This window comes from Phacochoerus africanus, chromosome 5 (genome assembly GCF_016906955.1).
Source record: "Phacochoerus africanus isolate WHEZ1 chromosome 5, ROS_Pafr_v1, whole genome shotgun sequence".
In the NCBI taxonomy this organism is placed as follows: Eukaryota; Metazoa; Chordata; class Mammalia; order Artiodactyla; family Suidae; genus Phacochoerus; species Phacochoerus africanus.
The window spans coordinates 130,357,157-130,382,682 of NC_062548.1; the positions used below are offsets into that span (position 1 = coordinate 130,357,157).

A 25,526-nucleotide genomic window follows, 5' to 3' on the forward strand; every position below is an offset into this window, starting at 1 on the left:
TCTTCAATTTGAGTCTAAACTAAACCCTGGCTCCTTCCTCTAAAACACTGAGCAAACAGTGGGTTAAGGATCCAGCATTGCAGCAAGCAGCAGTGTAGGTCATAGGTTTGGCAGCTCGGATCCACTTGCCATGACTGTGGTGTAGGCCGGCAGCTACAACTCTGATTCGACCCCTAGCCTGGGAACTTCCATGTGTTGCAGGTGCAGCCCTGAAAAGAAGGAATAAATAAATAAATAAAACACTGAGCAAAAATATACTAACCCGTTAGGGGAAAACATACTAACCTATAAACATAAAGCATACTTTTAACTAAAGAAGCCACCTGGAAATGGTGTGCAACCTAGATTGGCATGTTGGTTACACTGATGTACCCAACAAAATGCATCAACCGGTTCATTTACGATGTGCACATTTGACTCTACGTAGGTTTTACCTCATTAAAAAAATTTTTTGATGGCCAACAGGCACATGAAAAGATGTTCAGTATTGCTAATTATCAGAGAAATGCAAAGCAAAACTCTAATGGGGTATCACCTCACAGCAGTCAGAATGGCCACCATTAAAAATCACAGATAACAAACGCTGAAGAGGATGCAGAGAAAAAGGAACCCTCCTACATTTACCAAATGTAAATTGGTGCAACCGCTATGAAAAACAGCATGGAGGGTCCTTAAAAAAACCTAAAATTAGGAGTTCCCACTAATGGTGCAACAGGATCAGCAGTGTCTCTGCTGCACCAAGATGCAGGTTCCACCATCAGCTGGGCACAGTGGGTTAAAGAATCCAGTGTTACTGCAGCTCAAACCTCATCGCTGACCTGGGAACTCCATCTGGCGCAGGGCGGCCAAGAAAATCCTAAAAACAGAATTACCATATGATCCTGTGATCCCACTCTGGGGCATATATCTGGAGAAAACTCTAATTCATAAAGATACATGTGCCCCAGGAGTTCCCGTCATGGCGCAGTGGTTAACGAATCCAACGAGGAACCATGAGGTTGCGGGTCCAATCCCTGGCCTTGCTCAGTGGGTTAAGGATCTGGCGTTGCCGTGAGCTGTGGTGTAGGTTGCAGACACTGCTCGGATCTGGCATGGTTGTGGCTGTGATGTAGGCTGGCAGCTGCAGCTATGATTTGACCCCTAGCCTGGGAACCTCCGTATGCCGTGCGTGCAGCCCTCAAAAGACAAAAGACAAACAAAGATACATGTACCCCAATGTTCATATAGCAGCACTATGTATAATAGCCAAGACATGCAAGCAACCTAAATGTCCATTACAGAGGAATGGATAAAGAAGATGTGGTACCTACACCAAAAATAGAATGAAATAATGCCATTTGCACCAACATGGATGGACCTCGAGATGATCATACTAAGTGAACTAAACCAAGAAGAGAAAGACAAGTACCATAGGATGTCACTTATATGTGGAATCTGAAAAAAAAAATGAACTTAGGAAGTTCCCATGTGGCACAGCGGCTTAAGGATCCAGCACTGACACAGCTGTGGCACAGGTCGAAACGGCAGTGGGGGTTTGATCCCTGGCCTGGAAACTTCCATATGCCGTGGGTGCAGCCAAAAGAAATGTAAAGTTTAAATTTGAAAAAAAAATAAATGTTGAAATGAAATTATTTACAAAACAGATTCACAGACGTGAAAAACAAAGTTTTGGTTACCAAAGGGGATAACAGGTAGAGGAAGAAGAAGAGAGAGAAATTAGGAGTTTGGGATTAACATACACACTCTGCTCTATATACACGGAAAAACATGGGCCTACCCTATAGCACTGGGAACTACACTCAGCATCACAGGGATCAAACCCACATCCTCACAGACACTACGTTGGGTTCTCAACCCGCTGAGCCACAAAGGGAACTCCTATTTTTATTCATTATTTAATTATTATTTATTGTATTTTATTATTTACTTTGTTTCTTTTATCTTATACTTACAGAAGTAATCATTTATCCCAATTAAATGATGGTTGGGCAACAATATGAATGTACTCAATGCCAGCAAACTACTTTTAAAATGGTTAAAATGGTGATAAATAGAAGAGAATTCTAGGAAGATGGTGGAGTCAGAAACACCAAGAATCTGTCTCCGCATCTAGACAAATAATGGCACTAGCAGAGTTCATCTTTTTTTCTTCTTCTTTTTTTGTCTTTTTCTAGGGCTGCACCCGTGGCATATGGAGGTTCCCAGGCTAGGGGTCTAATCGGAGCTGTAGCCACTGGCCACAGCCACAGCCACATCAACGTGGGATCCAAATCACATCTGCGTCCTATACCACAGCTCACGGAAATGCTGGATCCTTAACCCACTGAGCAAGGCCAGGGATTGAAGCCACAACTTCAGGGTTCCCAGTGGGATTCGTTAACCACTGAGCCACAACGGGAACTCCTAGTGGAGTCTCTCTTATCTAACTATTTTGGAACTTTGGAGTCTATTGAAGGCTTGCAAGTTTCAGGGGAAGGCTTGAACCACAAAATGCAGTTAATTTGGGTCAATTTCAGCTCTTAGCACAGTAGCAGCAACCCCTCCCCACCTCACTGGCAGGCAGCTGTGTCTTCCTGGAGGAGCTTGCACAGTTTTAAGGAGCCAGCATGGGCAAAGGACTCTGTCCTTCATATATTAGAGAGTCTGTGTTCTGATTGCTGCTTCTGATCCCAGAGGTGCAGATGAAGAGGTGAGCAGCCATTTCTCCCCACGTTGTTTCAAGCCTCTCCTCCCTCGGCTAAAATGACTCCCAAAAGATTTAAAAGATCAGTGCCCTTTTACCCTCCCTTCATTTCTCTCTTTTCCCCACTTTTGGAGCCAGACATTAGGACTAAGACATTTAAAAACAACTGTGAATGAGTAGAAAATTAGAAAATGACTGTGCATGTGCAGGGAAAGCTTCAGAAAAGACCTAAGGGACTTTAGGTTTACACCTCAGGCTGGTCCTTGGCACAGAGACAGCCCACAACAATAATTTTTTTTTAAAATAATAAGTAAGGAATTCCCATTGTGGCTCAGCGGTTAACAAATCTGACTAGCATCCATGAAGATGCAGGTTTGATCCCTGGCCTTACTCAGTGGATTAAGGATCTGGTGTTGCCATGAGCTGTGGTGTAGGTCACAGACCCGGCTCAGAACCTGCATTGCTGTGGCTGTGATGCAGGCTGGCAGCTACAGCTCCAATTCCACCCCTAGCCCGGGAACCTATATATGCTGTGAGTGCAGCCCTAAAAAAAACCAAAATAAATAAATAAGCAAAAAATAACCCAAACCCACAGAAAATCCTAGGAGGATATGATTTCCAGAGTTACCACATTATTAGATTTGAATGTTCAGTGCGCAATAAAATAATCACAAAACAAAGAAAGAAACAGGAAAATTAGGTCCATTCAAAGGAAAAATATAAATCAACATAAACTGTCCCTGAAAAAGATGAAGATCTACTAGACAAAGACTTTGAAGCAATTGCCTTAGGGATGCCCAAAGAACTAAAAGAAAATGTGAATTTAAGAAAACAAAGTATGAACAAAATGGAAATATCAATAAAGCGATAGAAAACCTAAAGAGAAACTGGAAGAGCTGGAAAATACAACACATGAAGTGAAAAATACACTGGAGGGAATTTCAAAGGCAGAGCTGAGCAGGAAGAAGAAAGACTCAGAGAACTTGAAGACAGGACATTAGGAGGTATTGAGTCTGGGGAACAGAAAGAAAAAATAGAAGTGTCAACAGAGCCTAAGGATCCTGAAGGACACCATCACGTGGACCAACATACGCAGGTGGCAATCCCAGAAAAAGAAGGGAGAGAAAAGAGCAGATAGAATATTTGAAGAAAGAAGACAAAGCTGAGGGACTCACACTTCTTTATTTCAAAACTTACTACAAATCTTCAATAATCAAAACAGTGTGGTACTGGAGTTCCCACTGTGGTGCAGTGGGTTAAGAATCTGACTGCACCAGCTCGAGTTGCTGCAGAGGCACAGGTTCAACCCCTGCCCCAGTAGACTGGGTTAAAGGATCCAGTGTTGCCACAGCTGTGGCTTGGACTCAATCCCTGCCCCAGGAACTTCTCTATACCATTGATGCAGCCATAAAACAAACAAAAACTAACAAACAAACTCTGTGGTACTAGCATAGACATAGAATCCACAGGGCCAATGAGGCAAAGGCCCCAGGAGCCAAGGAAACAGGCTCAGGGGCCAAGAAACTTGCCCCGATGCCTTTGCTGGTGGCCGGTACCAATGCTGTACCCCTGCCTTAAAGCAAGCCTCTATCCCCCACACCAGCTGCTTGCAGGACACAGGAGCTGACGTGTCCCTCTCTGGGGACCCCAACCCCCATACCCTGACTCCCCCCACACACAGTGTTAACTGGCCTCAGTGTCAAGACAAAGGGACCATCACAGGCTCAGCCTCCCTCCCCAGCCACACAGCGGCCCTGACAGGTGAGTCCCAGAAGCATCCACACTGGTGGGGAGCATGCTCCCTGGTGACTCATGAGCCCCTGGGCGCCTCACTCCTCCTTTGACTCCCTGCTTCCTCCTCAACCGAGGACATGCCCTGGAGCATGTCATCAGGAAAATGTGAGGAGAGTAACAGAGTGACGTTCCTTTTATGCAAACGAGATCCCGTGAGGCCTCTGGGAGGTCCTGGCTCTGGGGACTCTGGCCCCATGTACACCGTCCATGGAATTCTGTCCTGGATTCTCAGAAACTCGGAGTTTCCATAACGGACAAATATTTCCAGCTTTAGAGGAATTCCACTCGGCAAAGTCCCTCAGGAGAGACCTCTTCGCGTGGCTGGACTCCCCCACATCACCGAATAGAGAAACTCCTGGTCCTCTTCCAGAAGCCGACCTGCCCTAAGAGAAAATCTGCCCCCTAGCGGGACGAAGCAGGCTCCTTGTTCTGAAACGAGGCTTAAATGCTCTGGGGTCTTTCAGGCACAACCAGACCTTCCCCTAAGCATCAGCACACACTTATCTGAGTTCTGGAGGATGTGCCAGAAGTCAATCCACCACGCAGCCTGGGCACCCCGCCCGGCTGCAGGGCCCCACGCCCTGGAGCTGGGCCTCAGTGCTCCTGGCTGAAGAGCAGACCAGAGTCTGGCAATCTCCGCCCTCCCAGGAGAGGGAAGGGCCGAGGCCAGAGGTGGCAGACCACAAAATGGGAAGACAGGTGACTGAGACACACCTGGAAATGGACTTACTCATGCTGGTGATCCGAGAAATCCACATTCAAATGATCACCCATCATGTTCATGTTGCCAGGGAAATGAACCAAGTTTTTTTTTTTTGTTTTTTTTGCCTTTGTCTTGAGCCGCTCCTGCGGCACACAGAGGTTCCCAGGCTAGGGATCTAATTGGAGCTGTAGCCACCGGCCTACACCACAGCCACAGCCACAGCCACACGGGATCCGAGCCACGTCTGCGACCCACACCACAGCTCACGGCAACACCGGATCCTTAACCCACTGAGCGAGGCCAGGGATTGAACCCACAACCTCATGGTTCCTAGTTGGATTTGTTAACCACTGCGCCACGACGGGAACTCCTGAACCAAGTTATTTAAAGGCACTAAATTGGCAAGGGTCTGATGAAACACCACGTGCCTGCAACCTCATTGGAAAACAATTTAGCAATAGGTATGAACAACTTTAAATATGTCTGTGAACCAGTAATTCCACTTTGGGAAGTGTACCTTGAGGAGGAAACCCAAAACGAATGATTTACATAAAGACGCAAATCCGGGCGTTAATTACTGCAGAATGACTTGTCTGTTTTATTATCATCGTGGCTCAGCAGGTTAAGAACCCGACATAGTGTCTGTGAGGATGCAGCTTTGACCCCTGACCTCGCTCAGTGGGTTAAGGATCCCACGTTGCCACCAACTGCAGCATAGGTTGCAGATGCGGCTGGGATCCTGTGTTGCTGGGGCTGTGGGGTAGGCCAGCAGCTGCAGCTCTGATTCAACCCCGAGCCTGGGAACTTCCATACGCCAGGTACAGTGGTAAAAAGAAAAAAAGAAATAAAATGAAACAAGCTCTGCCCCCCTTAAAAAATCCGTACCTTGGAGTTCCCACTGTGGCTGAGCGGTAATGAAGCCGACAAGTATCCAAGGGGATGCGGGTTCAATCCCTGGCCCTGCGCAGTGGGTTAAGGATCCGGCATTGCCTTAAGCTATGGTGTGGGTTGCAGATACGGCTCAGATCCTATGTTACTGTGGCTGTGGTGTAGGCCGGCAGCTGTAGCTCCAATTGGACCCCTAGCCCGGGGACTTTCAGATGCCACAGGTGCAGTCCTAAAAAAAAAAAAAAAAACGCTTAACTTTACTCTGGGATTATGGAAATGTGACCATAACATAACTTGCCCACTCAGAATTATCGCATGGGGTCACAGCTGGAAGGGCCTTTAGGGATTAAGGAGAGGTGGGGACGTGCTTGAGGTCCCACAGATCCTTGGTAGCTGACCAGGACAAACACAAGGCCTCGGGACACAGCTCGCTGCTCCCTGGGAGGGGACTGCTAATGGGCACAGGGTTTCCTTTGTGGATGATGACAATATTTGATGGTGGCAACTGCTACACTACCGTGAAAACAGACTAGAGACAAGGAACGGTGTCATTAAGGGGGTGAATATTAGTGTGCGAACTGTATCTCAATTAAAAAAAAAAGTCTAGGCATTCCCGTCGTGGCGCAGTGGTTCACAAACCCGCCTAGGAACCATGAGGTTTTGGGTTCGATCCCTGGCCTTACTCAGTGGGTTAAGGATCCGGCGTTGCTGTGAGCTGTGGTGTAGGTCGCAGACGTGGCTCAGATCCTGCATTGCTATGGCTCTGGCGTAGGCCAGCGGCTACAGCTCCGATTAGACCCCTAACCTGGGAACCTCCATATGCCCTGGGTGCGGCCCTAGAAAAGGCAAAAAAAGAGAAAGGGTCGACCCTTTTCTTGGCTTTGAAGGTGGAGACCAGCCTGGTGAATGTCAAGGTCTGGTCTGATCCTTCACACCGGATGCCATCACCTTCTTTAAAGTTCCTTGGCTCCAGCTCCTTCTTTCCCCAGTTACCGCAAACCTGTCCAAGCCCTGCCCTGGGTCACTGTGCCACCTTTGCCCAGCTTTCCTCCAGCAGCTTCCTCTCTGCTCTTCCTGCCCCTCCAGCCTCCTCCTGCCCATCCCTCCCTCGGCAGGCAGAGGGATCTCTAAAAATACACACCTTAGCCTGCCTCTGCATTGCTTCATCACTATCAGTGGTTTCCCAAGAAGTTCAAATATTGACGTTCGAACTCCTTAGCAGAGAAGGACACGTCCCTCCCTGTCCCTCCCTGTCCCGCCTCCTCTTTCTCCACACCCTTCCCCACCCTTGCCCTTCCCAAGCCAGCCTTCTGGAGCCACCTGGAATATCCTGAGCCATCTGGATGCTACGCAAGCTTTGTAACAGCCCAAGAGCCCAAGGGCCCCCTCCTCAAGGCAAGTCACCGCTAACAAATACAATACCATGTTGGAAGATCCCCCCACCCAACTCAGCCAAAATATACTGGGTCCATTTTGTACCAGGCCCCCTGACGGGAAACAGCAATGAATAAAAGGAACAGCTGCTGCCCTCATGGGGCCGACACCAGGCACCTCCCTCCGCCATACAAATGATCCCACCACATAAACACCAGTTTCCTCATCTGATACCCCACTCGACAAACAGGTCACTGGTGACGCATCCATTGTACTACCGTCAGTTCTTGCAAACATACAATGGCTCCTAGAAAACACACAGACACTCAGCAAATCCTGGCCAGCTGGCTGGATAAGACCTTAGGACGTGAAGCAGGATGTCAGCCCGTGCTCCTGAGAGCCATTCCTGCATCACTCACGTGCCACCCAGGTTCCAGATGTTCCCTTTATTCTTCGACCTAATCTCCCAGACCGTGAACTGTTCTAAGAATAGGCATTGCATTAAAAAGGGGGGGGGGGAGGGGAGTTCCTGCTGCGGCTCAGCGGAGGTAAGAACCCAACAACTATTCATGAGGATGTGGGTTTGACCCCAGGGCCCCATCACTGGGTTAAAGATCTGATGTTGCCACGAGCTGTGGTATAGGTTGAAGAGGCAGCTCAGGTCCCGCGTTGCTGTGGCGGTGGCATAGGCCAGCAGCTGCAGCTCCGACTGGACCCCTAACCCAGGAACTCATATGCCCCAGGAGAGGTCCTAAAAAGAAAGAAAGAAAGAAAAAGCTACTCCTTATGTCTACAAAAGAGCAACACTCAATGCAGCTGCAATACCAAGCTCAGTCCATGCCAAGGACACCAGGCCCTGGGACCCTGTGCTTTAGAAGGTCCTGACCTGGCCTTCCTCTAAGCCATATCCCATCCCACAGAGTCAGGAAGCAATGCAAAGGTTTGGGGGTCAAAAGGGATGTACACACTCACACTTCAGGTACCAGGATCCTAGCTGCCTCAAGGGGTAGGTATTTACCCAAGAGAAATGAAACCATGTCAATACAAAGACTGTAACAATTTTTTTTTTGCTTTTCAAGGCTGCAGGTGCAGCATATGGAAGTTCCCAGGCTAGGGGTCGAATCTGAAGTGCAGCTGCTGGCCTACACCCCAGCTGCAGCAATGCAGGATCTGAGCCATGACTACAAGCTACACCACTGGATCCTTAACCCACTGAGCGAGGCCAGGGATGGAACCCGAATCCTCATGGATACATATCGGATTCACTTCTGCTGCACCACAACAGGAACTCCAATAGCCTTTTTTTTTTTTTTTGTCTTTTTGCCTTTTCTTGAGCCGCTCCTGTGGCATATGGAGGTTCCCAGGCTAGGGGTCTAATCGGAGTTGTGGCCACCGACCTACCCCACAGCTCACGGCAACGCCGGACCCTCAACCCACTGACTGAGGCCAGGGATCAAACCCGAAACCTCATGGTTCCTAGTCGGATTCGCTAACCACTGCGCCATGATGGGAACTCCTCCAATAGCTTTATTTTTAATAGTCTGCAACTGGAAGCCATCTAACTGTCCTCTGATGGGTGAACGGGTAAACAAATTGCGGCTGACCCATAAAAGGGAATACGCAGCAGTAAAAGAAAAAGCGGCTATTAATATACACGCCACAATATGGATGACTCTCAATGATACAGAATGTGAAAACAAACCAAAAATGGGCAAAAAAGAGTACATATTCTATCATTCCATGTCTGTAAAGGTTTGGAAACATGCACACAATCTTACAGTGACAGAAGATTAGCGTTGAAGGAGATGCTACGCAGAAACTTCTGGGAGTAGCAGGTGTTTGTTATCTTGACAATGGTGATGGTTTCACTAACGCACCTATGTCAAAACCCATTATTCCAATTGTACACTTTAAAAACTCGTCACTTGTGGCACATCATTTATGTCTAAATAAAGCCTTAAAAAAAAAGCCGACACTGTACTGAGGTCGTATCGCTTACCCAGCAAGTTCATAAATATCCCCAAATTTCGCAGCACACCAGAAAGAGAACAGGAGAATGGTGACTCTCTCATTTCATTGCTGGGAGAAATGCAAAGCGATCAGAGACATGCGACGACATCCATCAAAATTACAAAAGGCATAGAACCCAAGGGCCCAGGAATTTGCTTCCGAGATTCAACCTGCAGATACACTGGCTCACTGATATGGGCAAAGGAGAGATGCAGAAGCAAGAGTCCTCCCTGTGGCACTACCAGCAACAGCCCGCTTCCCCATAAAAGCAAATAAGCTAAGGATCTATCTCTGGGGCTGGTTAATAAAAGACGGCCCCTGCCCCACGTGGAGTACAAGGTCGCTTCGAAGTGAGAAAGCTCTCTATGTATTTACTGATGGCAGAAATCTCCCAGGATATATTGCTGGGTGAAGAAAGAAGCCAGATCCGAAACATGTAGGCTGACTACTTTGTATTTGAAAAGTGAAGAAATAAAAATAGATGCTGGAATTTGCATGTGCTCTCATCAAGAAGCCCCAGAAATTTATCCAAGCAACTCTTACAAGTAGCTTCCTAAGTGGGGTTGGGGAGGGGGTTGGCTGGGGGAGCAAAAGGGGAGACTTCTCCACGTACAGCCTTTGATGCTGTTTTTTATCTGTGATGCATGGGAATGTATTACCTGTTCCGGAAAAAAAAAAATTGTTCTAAACTCTGTAAAATAAATTTAGAATCCCTTCCCAGAAGTATGCTAGGATCCAATAGGATATTGCCTGTGTAAGAGTTACTGAATTTTAGCAAAGTCCTCAAAGTCTGAAGCTCACCTGCCTTGGTTTAAAATGCAGCTTTTGGAGTGCCCATCGTGGCTCAGCAGTAACAAACCCGACTAGTATCCATGAGGACTTGGGTTTGATCCTTGGCCTTGCTCAGTGGGTTAAGGATCTGGTGTTGCCGTGAGCTGTGGTGTAGGTCACAGACATGGCTTGGATCTGGCATTGCTGTGGCTGTGGTTTAGGCCGGAGGCTGCAGTTCTGATTTGACCCCTAGCCTGGGAACCTCTATATGCCACAGGTGAGGCGCTAAAAAGACAAAAAGAAAAAAAAAAGACGTTAAAATGCATGTTCTGGAAGTTCCCATTGTGGCTCGGAGGAAACGAACCCGACTCGCATCCATGAGGCTGAGGGTTTGATCCCTGGCCTCGCTCAGTGGGTTAAGGATCCAGTGTTGCTGTAGCTGTGGCATATGCCACAGCTGCAGCTCTGACTCATCCTCTGGCCTAGGAACTTCCATATGCTGCAGGTATGGCCATAAAAAGAATGTTGATGAATGAATGAATATTGAAAAATGAAGATGCCGAGGCCCTGCCCCAAACATACCCAATCAGCATCCCTAGAGGTGGTGCCCCAGGACCTGTATGTTTGGTTTTTTTGTTTTTGTTTTTTTTTGGTTCCCCAGGAGATGGCACAGGTGCTAGAGAGAAGGCCCACAACTCTGAGAGGACGGACATGTACTGAGAAAATATTTGTTCAGCACCCACTCCGAGCCAGGCACTGCTCTAGGAGCTGAGCTCAGAAAGACTGCCCCTGCTTTCTGGGGCTTATACCCCATAAGAGACACACGAAGACAAACAAGGCAAGTGTTAAACAGCAGTGTGTGGAATGCAGAGTATTAAAACAGGCTGACCTAGAGGAACCAGGCTGGCTGCTGGTCTGGAGAAGGGCTCTGGAGGAGGAGACGCTCAAACTGAGATGGCGTGACTCCTGGCCCACCCTGCGAAGGTAGGGGGGTGGGGGGGGGGGGGGCCTTCCGGCTGGGGGAGGAGGACCTGGATGCAGGACCTGGATGCAGGACCTGGATGGCTCCAGTGCAGTGGGAGGTGATTGGGCCAGTGGGCCCTAAGGGGACCCCTAGGGCCCCTGGTTAGGGACCTGGGAGCCAGAGTCAAGTGTACGCATTATCTTCCTTTTTGCTTTTTTTGCTCTTTAGGGCCGCACCTGTGGCACATGGAGGTCCCCAGCCTAGGCATCGAATTGGAGCTCCAGCTGGCCCATGCCACAGCCAGAGCCATGCCAAACCCAAGTCAAGTCTGAGAGCTACGCACCACAGCTCATGGCAACCCCGGATCCTTAACCCACCGAGCGAGGCCAGGGATCGTACCCGCGTTCTCATGGAGACTAGTCAGGTTCTTAACCTGTTGAACCACAACAGGAACTCCCAAAGTTTATGCATTTTCTACTGAGAGCCCTGGAAAACCATGGAAGGGCTTCTAGCAAGAAAAGTCATGTGATCATGTGTTTTAAAATGGTAACTGGAGCTGCTGTGTGGAGCGTGATGAGAGGGGAGCAGGAGGAGGGTAGGGAGTTGGTTGCGGAAATACAGAAGAAGGTGACGGTGGCCTGGATGAAGGCAGAGGAGTGGACAGCTCGGGGGTAGGCTTGGGAGGTAGAGGCCCCGGGGCTCAGTCCCCTCTGGAGTCTCAAATGGGTGATCAGGAAGGAGGTGCCTGGGCCCTGGGAGCCTTTGACCGAGATGCAAAAGAGCCCAGAAGAGGAGCATACATGTAAGTTGTCCATTGGGAATGATACCAGCTTCGGACATAAAGCCACCTCCAAACAAGCACCATTTAACGCTGCCCTTTAAGCTCCTGAAAATGTCTAAGTGGCTGCAATCTCTGGAAGGCGTGAAAACTGCTGTGTAGACGCGACTGGGCTGAGATCGGGAGCACGGTGGAGCTCTGGCTCCCAGGAGCTGGCTCAGGTCTAAAAAGGAAGCGCCGGATACTGAACAACCTCCAAAGAATCACATTGTGAGTTTCACCACGTTGCCGCAGGCGGGCCCCTGCCCCGCGCATCCTGCATGGCACCCAGCATCTTCCTCCTTCCCTGCTGGATGCACTTCTGGTTTGGGGAGAGCTAATTAGGAGGCCAGTCAGGTATGGAGTCAACTAAGGCAAAGCAGAGCCGATCCCAGGAGGACCTGAAGAAAGTCAGAAAGACAGGGTAGGCGGGGGAGAAGCTACCTGCCACCTGCCAGGAAGGGAGAGAAGCCGGTAGACCAGGTGAAGACACTCAGCAGCGACGTGGCTTTGCACAGCAACTTAACTCTGAGGACACGGATGCTCTCACCTAGAATGTGGGGATTTTCACCCAGTTCGCGGGGCTGGAGTAGAGCACTGATGCTCGCACGGGACAACCAGCAGGTGGTGTGGACTCAAGACAGGGAGCACCAGGGGTTCCTGCTGTGGTGCAAAGGAACGGGCCGCATTTCTGGAGCGTTGGGATGCTGGTTCGATCCCCAGCCTGGGCTTAAGTGGCTTAAGGATCCAGCATTGCTGCAGCTGTGGCAAAGGTCGAAATTGCACCGCCATGTGCCACAGGGTAGCTAAAAAAGAAAACGAGCAAACAAACAAACGAAAAACAAGACAGGGAACAATATACCAGAGACAATAGGGACCATCAAAGGGCCTCCTTCAGTGCAGTGATAACTGCCACAGAGCTTTAGGATTTAAAAAAAAAAAAAAAATGTTAGGGCTGCACCTTCAGCACATGGGAGTTCCTAGGCTAGGGGCGGAATCAGAGTTGCAGCTGCCAGCCTGCACCACAGCTACAGCAACAGTGGATCCAAGCCACATCTGCAACCTTGCATCAATGCTGGATCCTTAACCCACGGAGGGAGGCCAGGGATCGAACCTGCATCCTCAGGAATACGAGTCAGGTTCTTAACCCACAGAGCCGCAATGGGAACTCCCACTATAGACCTTTAGGATCCAGCCGTAAGAGCAGAAAAGTCCGTCTCGTACGGAAACACAGACAGAGCCGATGTGAAAGTCACGGATGCCGTCGCGCCAGGAGACATACATCAACTCATACCATGAAAACAAGAGACCCCACCCATCCCAGGCATCCATGCATACAACACTCTGATGCAAAAATCTTACGATAGTAGCAAACAGAATTCCATGTTCCAAGGAGGGTTTCTCCAAGGAATGTGACAAAAATTACAATACGCATTCCAGATAAACTCTGAATGAAATGGAAAGATCCTTCCTTAGCATGACAACGTGTTTCAAAACAAGAGCTCGATGATACTTAATGGCAAGACCCTAAAATTACCCAAATTAAAGGCAGAAACAGAATAAGATTACCTTACCAGCACCGACAAACATTTTTCTGAAATACTAGCCACTAGTTTTGTTCAGTTAAGCAAGAGAATGAAAGGAGAGAACAGGGGACAAAAATACCAGCAGACAATGCGATTACATGACTAAACACTTTAGAAAATAAGCTGAGGAGCTCATGGCAACCACAGATCATGGCAACATCAGATCCTTAACCCACTGAGGGAGGCCAGGGATCAAACCCACATCCTCATAGGTACGAGTCAGATTCGTTTCCCCTGCACTGTAACAGGAACTCCCATATTTGCACATCTGTTTGTGCTAAAGTAGATTTGTAAATATTTGGCCTGGATCATGAATGTGTGTGTGTGTGTGTGTGTGTGTGTGTGTGTGTGTGTGTGTTTCATTTCGTGTTGTTTCACCAGGGAAGGAACCACAGAAAACCCCAATAATGGTTACCTATAGGGAGACAGACTGGAATTAAAGTGGAACTGTTGATTGTCTTTTTGCAGCTTTTTATACCATTTCTTTTTTTTTTTTTAAGGTGGAGTTTGGCATAGACTCCATCTTAATTTTTATTTTATTAAAAAATTTTTTTTTTTTTGCTTTTTTAGGGCTGCAGCCTCAGCATATGGAAATTCCCAGGATAAGGGTCGAATCGGAGCTCAGCTGCTGGCCTACACCACAGCCACAGCAACACAGGATCTGAGCCACATCTATGACCTACACGGCAGCTCGCCACAATGCAGGATGCTTAACCCACTGAGCGAGGCCAGGGATTGAACCTGCATCCTCACGGATACTAGTTGGGTTTCTCACTGCTGAGTCACAGTGGGAACTCCCTAGATTCTTATTATTTATGTATTTATTTTTCTTGCTATGCCCACACCTGTGGCATATGGAAGTTCCTGGGCCAGGAGTAGAATCAGAGCTGCAGCTGCCGGCCTACACCACAGCCACAGCAACGCCACATCTGAGCCGCATCTACAACCTGCAACACAGCTTGCCCCAACACCAGATCCTTAACCCACTGAGTGAGGACAGGGATCGAACCCCATCCTCATGGATACTAGTCAGCTTCTTAACCCGCTGAGCCACAATGCCTCAAATCCACTTGATTTTTTTCAAACGTGTAAATATATTACTTTTAAAAAATGTCAACAATAATTATCCGAGCAATGAATAAGACATAAGTAAGTCATTTCTCAATGTCTGTGTTGAAAAAAATACTGCTAGGAGTTCTCACTGTGGCTCAGTGGGTTAAGAATCCTGACTAGTCTCCATGAGGATGCGGATTCAATATCGGGCCTCACTCGGGTTTAGGATCCAGCATTTCTGCAAACTGTGGTGTAGGATGCAGCTCAGATCCTGCATTGCTACAGCTATGATATAGGCCGGTAGCGGCAGCTCCAATTTGACCCCTAGCCTGAGAGCTTCCATATGCTGCAGGGGGACCCCAAAAAGACAAAAAAACTACTACTAAATGTTGTCATAAAACACAACAATGGTTGGTGGTTGGTAGCCCTTTGGGGTTAGTCTACCGAACGCCCAGGGCACCAAGTCCTGCTGGGGCCGGTGGGAACCACTTAGGGCCAGGACAGGCATAGGCAGACAGACCACTAATGGGTGAGTTGGTAAATCCGCCGCCTCAGCCCACCCAGCTCTTTCTAGGAGCTTCTGCCTGGGCATGCGTCCTCATCTGGAACGTACAGGAGTCAGATTAGATCCCTAAGGACATGCTCAGCTCTACTCTTTCAGGATTCTTTCTTCCGTTCATTCATTCTGCGGGTCTTCTGGAGCTTACGGTCCAGGTGAGAAGACAAGTCATCCAAGGATCCCACAAGACACGGTACAAGGCCACTTTGAAGGACGCTATGAGGGCGAAGTGGAGCGGGGTGTGTACTGGGAGAGGGTCAATCAGCAAATCTGAAGGCAGGGGCGAGGGAGGAGAGGCTGGGGGAGCCGAACAGCAGGAGCAGGCGAGGGAGTGCCCGCTGCTGAACAGGAACCCATTCAGCAGTAACAAACCTGACTAGCATCGGTGCAGACACAGGTTCAATCCCTAGCCTCACTCAGTGGGTTAAGGATCCGGCGTTGCCACAAGCCGCGACGTAGGTCACAGATGCATCTGGGCTCCAGTGCTGCTCTGGCTGTAGCGTGGGCTGGCAGCTGCAGGTCCGACTCGAACCCTAGCCTGGGAACTTCCATGTGCCACAGGTGTGGCTCCAAAAAAAAAAAAAATACAAAAAGTGAATAAATACAAGAATGAGCAGGTGATAACGGGGGAGAGTGGGTGTGGGGAAGCAGACACTGAAACATTCGCTGCAGAGAGCAGGAGCTCGAATCCACACAGTAGGATGGCCATGCAGGTCTGAGGACTCTAGAAAGCGCACAGCCTAAACATCCAGGGAATCCAAGCCATGTCCTGCAGATCGCCCCAACCCGATTTTCTCAAAGGGAAGAGAAGCTCGGCTAATTTTTCTACAATTATAGCTCGTTTCTCTTTAGAAAGCCCTTAGAGGCACCTGAGAGCTGCATCACTAAGCAGACAGCCACACTCGGATATGGAACCTTTGATCAGCCAAGCCGCAGTCAACCTCACCGAGCCACATGGATAAAGAAAAGCCACCAGCTAGTCCACAAGCCAGGTAATGTCCTGGGGAGGGGGGATGGTGCGGGGAGAGGGGCAGGTGGCAGTCACCCAAGCATCAGAGAAACCCTGGAGGCGCCTCTGAAGGCCCAAATGCCAGCGAAACGCAATATTTCTACCAGCACCGCAAGACAGGCTCAGCAACTGCAAAGGGCACATGAACGCTGGTGGAAAAAAGGAAGGAGGGGAGTCTTCTAAAGATAAAATCATTGGGTTTCTCAAATGTTCACGAATTATGGTGCCAAGAGGGAGTAAACTAACAAGGCAGCATGCGGAAAAGAAATCAAAAATAAAGAGGAGGCTCCAGTGAGTAAAAGCTGCCTTCCAGTTACATGGAAAAACACTCTGGTGCCCCGGGTAAATAAATAATAAAAGGATGTGGAAACAATACACCTTGAAAACTCCTGTGCCGTCTCTGTTCTCCTGGCCAGAAGCAGTGCCGACAGGTTCAGGCTGCCTGGGTGATGTACCCAGCTAGCATTTATTTATCTAATAACACTTGTGAACTTTTGACCAAAGCCCATCTCCCTATTTTATGCGTATATCCCACTAGTTTATCGCAAGCTCCCGTATTAACCCACAGACAAAAGCTATCTGACCGCTGAGCTAGATAAATGCTAGAAAAAAGAATTCCAGGGAGTTCCCGTTGTGGCGCAGTGGTTAACCTATCCAACTAGGAACCATGAGGTGGCGGGTTCGGTCCCTGCCCTTGCTCAGTGGGTTAACGATCCGGCGTTGCCGTGAGCTGTGGTGTAGATCGCAGACGCAGCTCGGATCCTGCGTTGCTGTGGCTCTGGCGTAGGCCGGTGGCTACACCTCCGATTCAACCCCTAGCCTGGGAACCTCCATATGCCGCGGAAGCGGCCCAAAGAAATAGCAAAAAGACAAAAAAAAAAAAAAAAGAATTCCAGAGCATTCAGACCGCATCACTTTTCTTCCCCTGCCCCCCCCACCCACCCCCCGACCACTGGGAGGCTCTTGAGAATATAAATCCACAAGGAACAAAATAAAACAATGCACAGTGGTTTTCATTCTTACCACGCCGCGCCCTGCTTAAAGAACAAAACAAAACAAACACAGCTCTTCAATTCATACAGGGGGTATCTGTGTCAGAGTGACAGCCTGAGCTTGCTCACGCATTTTCACGTTATTTCTTAAAAACAAGCACCTTGTACAACCAATAAGAGCAGGACAAAACACTAATGCTTACTGAAACAAACAAGCAAACAAGTAAAACTGAAGCAATAATTCAGAGTCACAGAGTTTTAGAGCTAGAGGGGGCTTTGGTAACTAAGAAAGAGGTTAAGGACTTGCACTAGGAAAGAACCGATAGCAAAGAAAGTTCTAGAAAGTTAAAAATATTGACTAGCTGTCATTTCTACAGCAGGCCTGAGAACAATTCGCATTTTCTTTTTTTAAACAAGTCACACTTCTTAAGCCAACATTGCTGCACCTCACTGCCCAGCCTCGTGCTGTGGTTTGTCAGGGCTGCTAAGAAAACAAGGCAATTGCCTTGCCCAGGGCAGTAGGCTGACCTCCATTGCACCTGTCTGACCCACCTTCCCATGGGGCAGCACAGCCTAAGAAAGAAGCTGATATTTAGGAATCAACCCACTTTTTCTTGCATGTTAGGTTATCATAGACAATGTCCTGGCATTTGATCATTCTTTTTTTTTTTTTTATTTTTAGGGCCACATCCATGGTACATGGAGGTTCCCAGGCTAGGAGTCAAATCAGAGCTACAGCTGCCGGCCTACACCACAGCCACAGCAACTCAGGATCCAAGTCACGGCTGCAACTTACACTGCAGCTCACAGCAACGCCGGATTCTTAACCCGCTTAGTGAGGCCAGGGATCAAACCCACAACCTCACGGTTCCTAGTCAGGTTCGTTTCCACTGCGCCACGACGGGAACTCCAGAAAGGGCAGCAGCATCCTTATCACCATTCCACTGAGATGGTCAAAAGCACTTGTCCACAGCCCTGAAAATCTGAAACCCCCTCCGGAGGATCAAACCCTGGTCTCTCCTGGCCATGTATGCCCTGGCCCTGAAAGACTCTTTCCTCATCTAGCTCATCTATACGTTTCTTAAAACCAAGTGAAAACACTTGTTAAACAATAGCCTTTCATCTTCACCATGACAAGGAAAGATTATTATTTAAAATCCACCTCGGGGATGGGAGTTCCCGTCGTGGCTCAGTGGTTAATGAATCTGACTAGGAACCATGAGGTTGCGGGTTCGATCCCTGGCCTTGCTCAGTGTGTTAAAGATCCGGTGTTGCCATGAGCTGGTGTATGTTGGATCCCGCGTTGCTATGGCTGTGGTGTAGGCCGGTGGCTACAGCTCCGATTAGACCCCTAGCCTGGGAACCTCCATATGCCGCGGGAGTGGCCCTAGAAAAGGCAAAAAGACAAAAAAATAAATAAATAAATAAAATCTACCCAGGGGAGCTCCCTGGTGGTCTAGTAATTAGGATTTGGTGCTTTCACTGCTGTAGCCAGGTTCAATCCCTGGTCGGGGAACCGAGCTCCCATATCAAGCTGCTGCACACCACAGCCAAAAAGTAAATTCAGAAAAGAAAAGAAAAAAAGAAAGCCTATGTAAAAGGTAAATTACGGCAAATCCATATGACATAACATTACAGCGGACTAGTTAATGATGAGAACAAAAGAACAAGATATGAAGGAAAAAGCAAATTACAAAATATGTGTAATATGCTTATCTGTATTAATATATGCATGCATAAATAATACTTATATGTAGAAAAAATTGGATGTACATATGCAAATATAACCGTGCTTATCTCTGGCATATTTATGAGTGCTCTGCAGTTCTGAGGTTTTTGGCCATGCCCACGGCATGCAGAAGCTCCTCTGCCAGGGATCGAACCTGAGCCATAGAAGGAAGCGACAAGGCTGAATTCTTAGCTGCTAACCCCCATATATTCCTTTTTTATGCTTTCCTATGGTGTGTAAATATTTTTCCAGTGATTATGTACGAGGTTCGTAATAATTTTTTAAAAAAATTAATGATTTTACAGAGTTCCTGTCGTGGCTCAGTGGTTAACGAATCCGACTAGGAACCATGAGGTTGCAGGTTCGATCCCTGGCCTCGCTCAGTGGGTGAAGGATCCGGCGTTGCCATGAGCTGTGGTGAGGTTGCAGACGCGGCTCGGATCCCGTGTGGCTGTGGCTCTGGCGTAGGCCAGTGGCTACAGCTCCGATTAGACCCTAGCCTGGGACCCTCCACATGCCGTGGGAGCGGCCCTAGGAAAGGCAAAGAGACCAAAATAATAATAATAATAATGATTTTAATATTCTAAAATATCTTCATACACTTTGGTGGGAGTATGCGTAGGAACAACTTCCTGGCGGGGTGATAGGGGCCGAACTGTATAACTTGAGCCAGCATTTCAACTTTTAATTATCCCACTCTTATAAGGACACAAAGAAGTACAGCTTTGTTTGTGACAGTGAACTACTAGAAAGCTTAAATGTCCCCCAGTAGGGAAAGTCAAATGAATTAGGCTATATTTATTCAAGATAATACAGCCAGTATGTTTTTTTTTAATGCATTTATGGACTGACATGAAACTATCTCTAGGAAATGTGATTAAGTGAAAAAAGCAAGGTGCAGAATATATGCTATCATTTGCATGAAATTATTCTTAAGAATGTGTTCATACTTATGGGTACATGCATAGGCTGTCTCTGGAAGTTTCTCCTAAAAAGCATAATAGCATGGCCTTAAAAGAGGAGACATGAGGGAACAGGAAATTGGAAAACAGGTGAGAAGCAAACACTTTCCACTGGATAGGCTTCCTTTGTACTCTGAATTTTTTACTACATGCATATGTTATTACAAAAACCAAACCAAACCAAACCAAACAAAACAAAACAAAAACACTGAAAAAGCCTCGGGGGAGAACATGTACCAACTATTTTTCTAAGTGTTCAGTACCTTATGCCCTCGTCGTCTTCACCTGGAAGGCACCCCCTAAACAAAGGCTGCTCAGCAAACAAAACCTGGCGAGGGACCTCCGGGGCTGCCGTGGACCCCGCACCCTTGCGCACACCTGCCCTGGCTCCTCTGCGAATCCTGGGACCCATGAGGACTGCATTTAGTCAAGTACGGCCTCAGCCAAAGCTGGGGCCCTGTGTCCTCTGACGACAATGTCACATTCTCCCTTGTGTGTAGTAAATAAGGAATATTTTACCTTTCAGCAAAGGCATCGAGTTTCCCCAACTCATCAGAGAGACCAACAAGGGAATCCAAAGTCCCCACCTAGAAAGATCAGAGAGAAGTTAGAAGCTCGTGCTTTGCAGCAGAGAAGGGGGTGGGGGGCTTCAAAGACGGTGCAGGGGATTCTGTAACTTTCATCTCGACTTCGTGGACTCCGCTCCGTGGTCTCACTGGAAACTGGGAAGAGCTCTCAAGGGAAATCAGTGGATTTCGGATTACTGTTATTTATTATTATTTTGGCGAACAGGACACACTGTCATTTCTGCCAGAGGAAGGTGTGGCTACGTGTTGCGGTCTGCCCTCAGTGCATCCTCCTCTAAAAATGGCAACCTGGGAGTTCCCACTGTGGCTCCATGGGTTGAGAACCCAACACAGTGTCCTGTGAGGACATGGGTTCGATCCCTGGCCTCGCTCAGTGGGTAAAGGATCCGGTGTTGCCATGAGCTGTGGTGTAGGTCACATGTGCAGCTCAGACCCCGTGTTGCTGTGGCTGTGGTGTAGGCCTCAGCTGCAGCTCCAATTCGACCCCTAGACTGGGAATGTCCCTACGCAATAGGTAAGGCCTTAAGAAGGAAAAAAATAAAGAAGGACCGTCTGCTCTTCAGGGGATTCATTCCACAACCAAGGAAGGATGTGACAAAGCAAGTTAAAGGAGTTATCATTCCTGAAAGCCTTTCTTCTCCAAGAAGGGCCGACCAATTCTTGCTCTGATACCTTTCGCCGTCATTAACAATGACCTTGGTAGGGCTTTTCCTCCGCTCCCCATTCATGGAAGTCTTTTTCTTTTCCAATTACTATCACAATCTGTTTCTTGGTGTGGAAGTTACTTGGTGTGCAAAACTGTATTTAAGATCTCCTCGCAGAGTCAGAAGGGAAAAGTTTTGTTATCACGTGATCAACCACCCATCAGATGTTGAAAAGTAATTAGGAAACTATGAAGTCTGGATATCTCTAGGAAGTGAAGTAGTTTCTTTTTCTCGAGCAACTTGATTTTAAGCAACTTTCTTTTTTGCCCCCTTCTCGGCCACCCAGCGGCATATGCGGTTCCCAGGCCAGGGATCAGATCCAAGCTGCAGGTGCAACCTAAGCCATAGCTGTGGCAACATTGGATCCTTAACCCACTGTGCTGGGCCAGGAAGCGAATCTGCCTCCCAGCACTTCCAAGAAGACTCTGATCCCACTACGCCACAGCAGGAACTCCTGATTTTAAGCGGCTTTTGGCAGGAGTCCTGTCTTATTTTCATCTTTGTACCTGAGGATCCAGCACAGCACCTCAAACATACGAAGTAAGGAATGGACGCTTAATTTACTAAGCTCCACATTATCTGACCCTGGACAAATAGCGGCCGTTTGAAAAGCTAGCAAGATATGGCTTCAGAACCCCGCACGGCACACTTAGCAGCTCTACCACCCTGGTCTCCTTTCTCGGTCTGTCCTGATCTATGAGTGGGAGTTGCGACGATTCGAGAAAACACACTTAAAGGGCCTGGCCCTGCAGAGGGCTCCATAAATGCTAGCAATCGTGGACGCTTCAATCAACAATTACGATAGTGGCAGGTGCAGTTTGCAGTGACAGTTTGCCAGACGGGTTTGAAAGAGGATTCTATTATACATACATTTACTACAAGAGCCACCTCTGGGCAGCTAGCAGCACCCTCCAGAACCCACGGGGTATCCGTAGGGCACAAAGACTGCCTTAGGCTTCCTCCCCTGGGAAGCACGGCAAAAAGTCCACTCTTTTTGACATAAGACGATTGTAGGTCTCTTGCTCCTCTTTCATGTTTGTTTCATTTTAAAATCTCTCTGCCATCTGCCCAGTTATCACTCCACCCCCTTTCTATCAGAACCAGGGGGATGCCGGATTTCCTGCCCTGCTCCTCATTCGAGAGCACGATCAAGTCTGTACCTCTCCACGCCTGAACATTTACTTCTTCGTTTTTCTTTATACATATTTTTTTTGTATGGCCGCACCTGCAGCATATGGAAATTCTCCGGCCAGAGACTGAATCTGAGCAGTTGAGGCAACACCGGATCCTTTAACCCACTGCCCTGGGACGGGGATTGAACCTGAGCCTCCACAGTGACCCCCGCCGCTACAGGTGAATTCTCCACTCTGCTTGAAACACCAAGCCTGCACATTCAAACCATTGCTGTAGTCTTCTTAGATGTTGAAGACAAAGCAGGAAGAATCTGAGAATCTGGGAGAACAATTTCGAAGATCGAACTTTTTTTTTTCCTGGTCTTTTTAGGGCTGCACCTGCTGCAAATGGAAGTTGCCAGGCTAGGAGTCAAATCAGAGCTGCAGTTGCTGGCCTATGCCACAGCCACAGCCACACCAGATCGGAGCCGCCTCTGCGACCTACACCACAGCGCACGGTAATGCTGGATCCTTAACCCACTGAGCGAGGCCAGGGATCTGAACAGCATCCTCATGGATACTAGTCTGGTTCTTAACCCACTGAGCCACAGCGGGCACTCCAATCCTCCACCTTTGGAAGACAATGCTAGCCAGATAGACCCTTCTCTCCCACTCATTCTGTCCTGTGGCTCTAGGTCACAGGCACCCCAGTTAATTCGAGGCTATGGGTGAAGCCTTACCCCCGGGCTGATGCTCGGCGGCTCGACCTGCTCTTGCCCTTGGCCTCCCAGACGACACTGGCCCCACCCCAGCTCATCCCCTCCTTTCTCCTTCCTGGGAATTTTACCTTGAAGTCGGGAATGGTGAATTTGGTGTTATACGACAGGTTGGACTTGGAGGTGACCGTGTGCATCCTCTCCAGCGCTTGTAAATTTTCCTTATCGCCAGGGGCAGAAATCAACCAAAACTCCGACATGTTTCCAGTCTTCTTTTATCCTGTTACTGACCAGAAGAGCCCCAGCAACACACCCAGACAGAAACAGGAGGAGACAAGTGTCAAATGTCTCTTATCTCTTCACCACTCCCTTCCCTCAGAAGGAATCCTCTCCTTTTTTCCCATTTCTCATTCCACCGTCCAGCTCAGGATCTGTAGGTCCAAGGACAGCAATCTGCCTTATCTCCACTTGGAAAGCCCTCGGGTCTCCAAAGTGATTCCCAAGGGATCCTCCTTCCCTGGGGCGGTTCTCACGGGTTTTGCACAGGGGAGGACCTATTCTCCACCAGCACAAACCCCACCGAGGACACCATAAAACGGGGGGACGGTAACCTGGACCTGGGAGTCTTCTGGATTGTCTTCCCTGCCGCACCTCCTGGGATGCAGGAAGGGAGGGCAGAACCAGGCACGTCCATGTGAGGCGGCCTTGGCAAACCCAGACCTTAAGTGGCCATCCCTGAGATTGGTGCTAGCTTTAAAAAGGACTTCAGAGGAGAGGAGGTCGGAGGCGGGGGTGGGGCAGAGGGAGGCTGGTAAAGTCGTCTTTCCAGGCGACTAAGTGTCTACTCTGCAGAGGTGGGTCCCTCGCTGGGTCTGGCTGGGAGTTTCTGTCCAGCGCCTGCGCCTCTAAAGTCGATTAGTTCTGCTCATCCAAACGTGTACACACCCACACCTTTCCCCCTCGGCCTGTTTCTCCCTTTCACCCCCTCCCAAAGCGTCTCCAGAAGGCTATGAAAAAACTAGGATAACAGCCAGAGACCCTCGGGCAAGCTTTTCTTGTTAACCCCCGCCGACCCCACCCCCAAGACAATCTAAGTCCCTCCTAACCTCGGGCACACCGAACGAACGCACTTCCTTTCGCTCTGGCCGGCTGATGGCCTGGGGACAAACTGGCCCTGCGCACAACCTGGGGAGATGCCACCTGCCCGGTCCCTGGGAGGGCACAGCAGAGGCTCTGGTGCTCTGGTTCCCTGGTTCCCACGGAGAAAGGTGGTGGGCTCTGGACGGCGTCCGTGGGCCGAGGCGACGCGGGGACCAAGGGGACGCGCGCGGCTCGCGCTGGCCCCGGAATCGCGACGCGCGCCCTCTCCCCCCGCCTCCTCGGGTCCCCGACCCGCCGCGCGTCCTTACCGGGAGCCCGCGAGCAGCGGGCGGGCTCGGGGCCGGAGCGCACGGCCGGCTCCCGGGAGGCAGCGGCTTCGGCGGGGCGCCCCGCTCCGAGCTTTTATCCCGGCGGGAGGCGTCCCCGCCCCGCGGGACATTTGCATGCCCGGCCCCCCGCCTCCTGCTGCCCCCGGGTCCGGGGCCGCTGCGGCCACCGCGCGGCGCGAGCGGGCGGCGGATCCAGCGCTTCGGGTCCTCGCCAAGATCCTCGAGCCCCGACCCGCCGGGCTGGGTACCGGCAGGGTTCTGGGGAGCATCGGACTGGGGTCCCCAGCCTCACCGGGTACCAGAGCGGACATCAGAGAGGTGTCGGCGTAGATGCGGCGAAGCACTGGGGACTGGGGCATCCGCCCTCCGCGGCTGCCGTCCCGTGTCTCTCCACCCCCACCCCATCCCAGAGAGTGACAGGGGACAGGGTCTCGCGGAGAATCAGCAAGAGACAGAACTAACCTTTGGCAAGCGACGCGACAGGTTCACGTATGTTTTGGAACACACACCTGGGCAAAGGAACAAATCTTCCTGTCGACGTGGGCGTGAGCTTGCCCTTGGTTGCCAAGGAAACGCCCCACTGCCCGACACGCCCATCTCCCCTCCCACCCCCGGGCCAAAACGCCCTGTGTACAGGAGGGATTTAAGTAGCACCACATGGGAGGTCAGGATTCTTGCTGTTTGAAAGAGAGAGGGAAACCCCAGACACGGATGTGGGAGTGTTTTTAAAAAATGATAACTCTAAAAATTCCTTTTCTCTGGAGTCAAAGAGGAAACTGCCGTGCAGCCTTCTCCGTGGACATAGCTTCAGTACTATCTGGAAAGATTAAACTCTCAGAACTATTCTTGGGGGGGGGGTTATTGAAGAAGTTGGTCTCCCCCTTTATGAAACCGACGAGACTGGCCACCTGCTGTTGAGAAAGGCTTTAGAATCCTCCAGAAGAGGAGTGAGGTGCTGGGATGGAAAGCCCCAGATGCAGGCCAGAAAGGTGACTTTTAAGGTCGCGGCAGGATGGCGCCGCAATCCAGTTGTGGATTTGGGGTTGGCAGATTGGAACGTCCCGCACCTGCGCTCCACTTCAT

At 49.3% G+C, this 25,526-nt stretch overlaps 1 protein-coding gene across 3 annotated transcripts in view; it reads right to left on the reverse strand.

Moving 5' to 3' along the window:
* Positions 1–24,968, reverse strand: part of ATP6V1C2 (ATPase H+ transporting V1 subunit C2) — a 50,188-nt gene extending 25,220 nt beyond the window's left edge. For 2 of the 3 annotated variants that reach the window (XM_047782653.1, XM_047782651.1), the window contains exons 1-3: positions 24,423–24,521; positions 23,145–23,299; positions 20,414–20,481 (exon numbers count right to left, since the gene is read on the reverse strand). In XM_047782653.1, the coding sequence (XP_047638609.1) occupies positions 20,414–20,481; positions 23,145–23,273 (197 nt within the window). In that variant the 5' untranslated portion in view covers positions 23,274–23,299; positions 24,423–24,521. Of the gene's footprint in view, positions 1–20,413; positions 20,482–23,144; positions 23,300–24,422; positions 24,522–24,905 lie in introns of those variants that run through there. The other variant, XM_047782652.1, reaches the window with a different exon arrangement.
* Between the last annotated feature and the right edge of the window lie 558 nt (positions 24,969–25,526).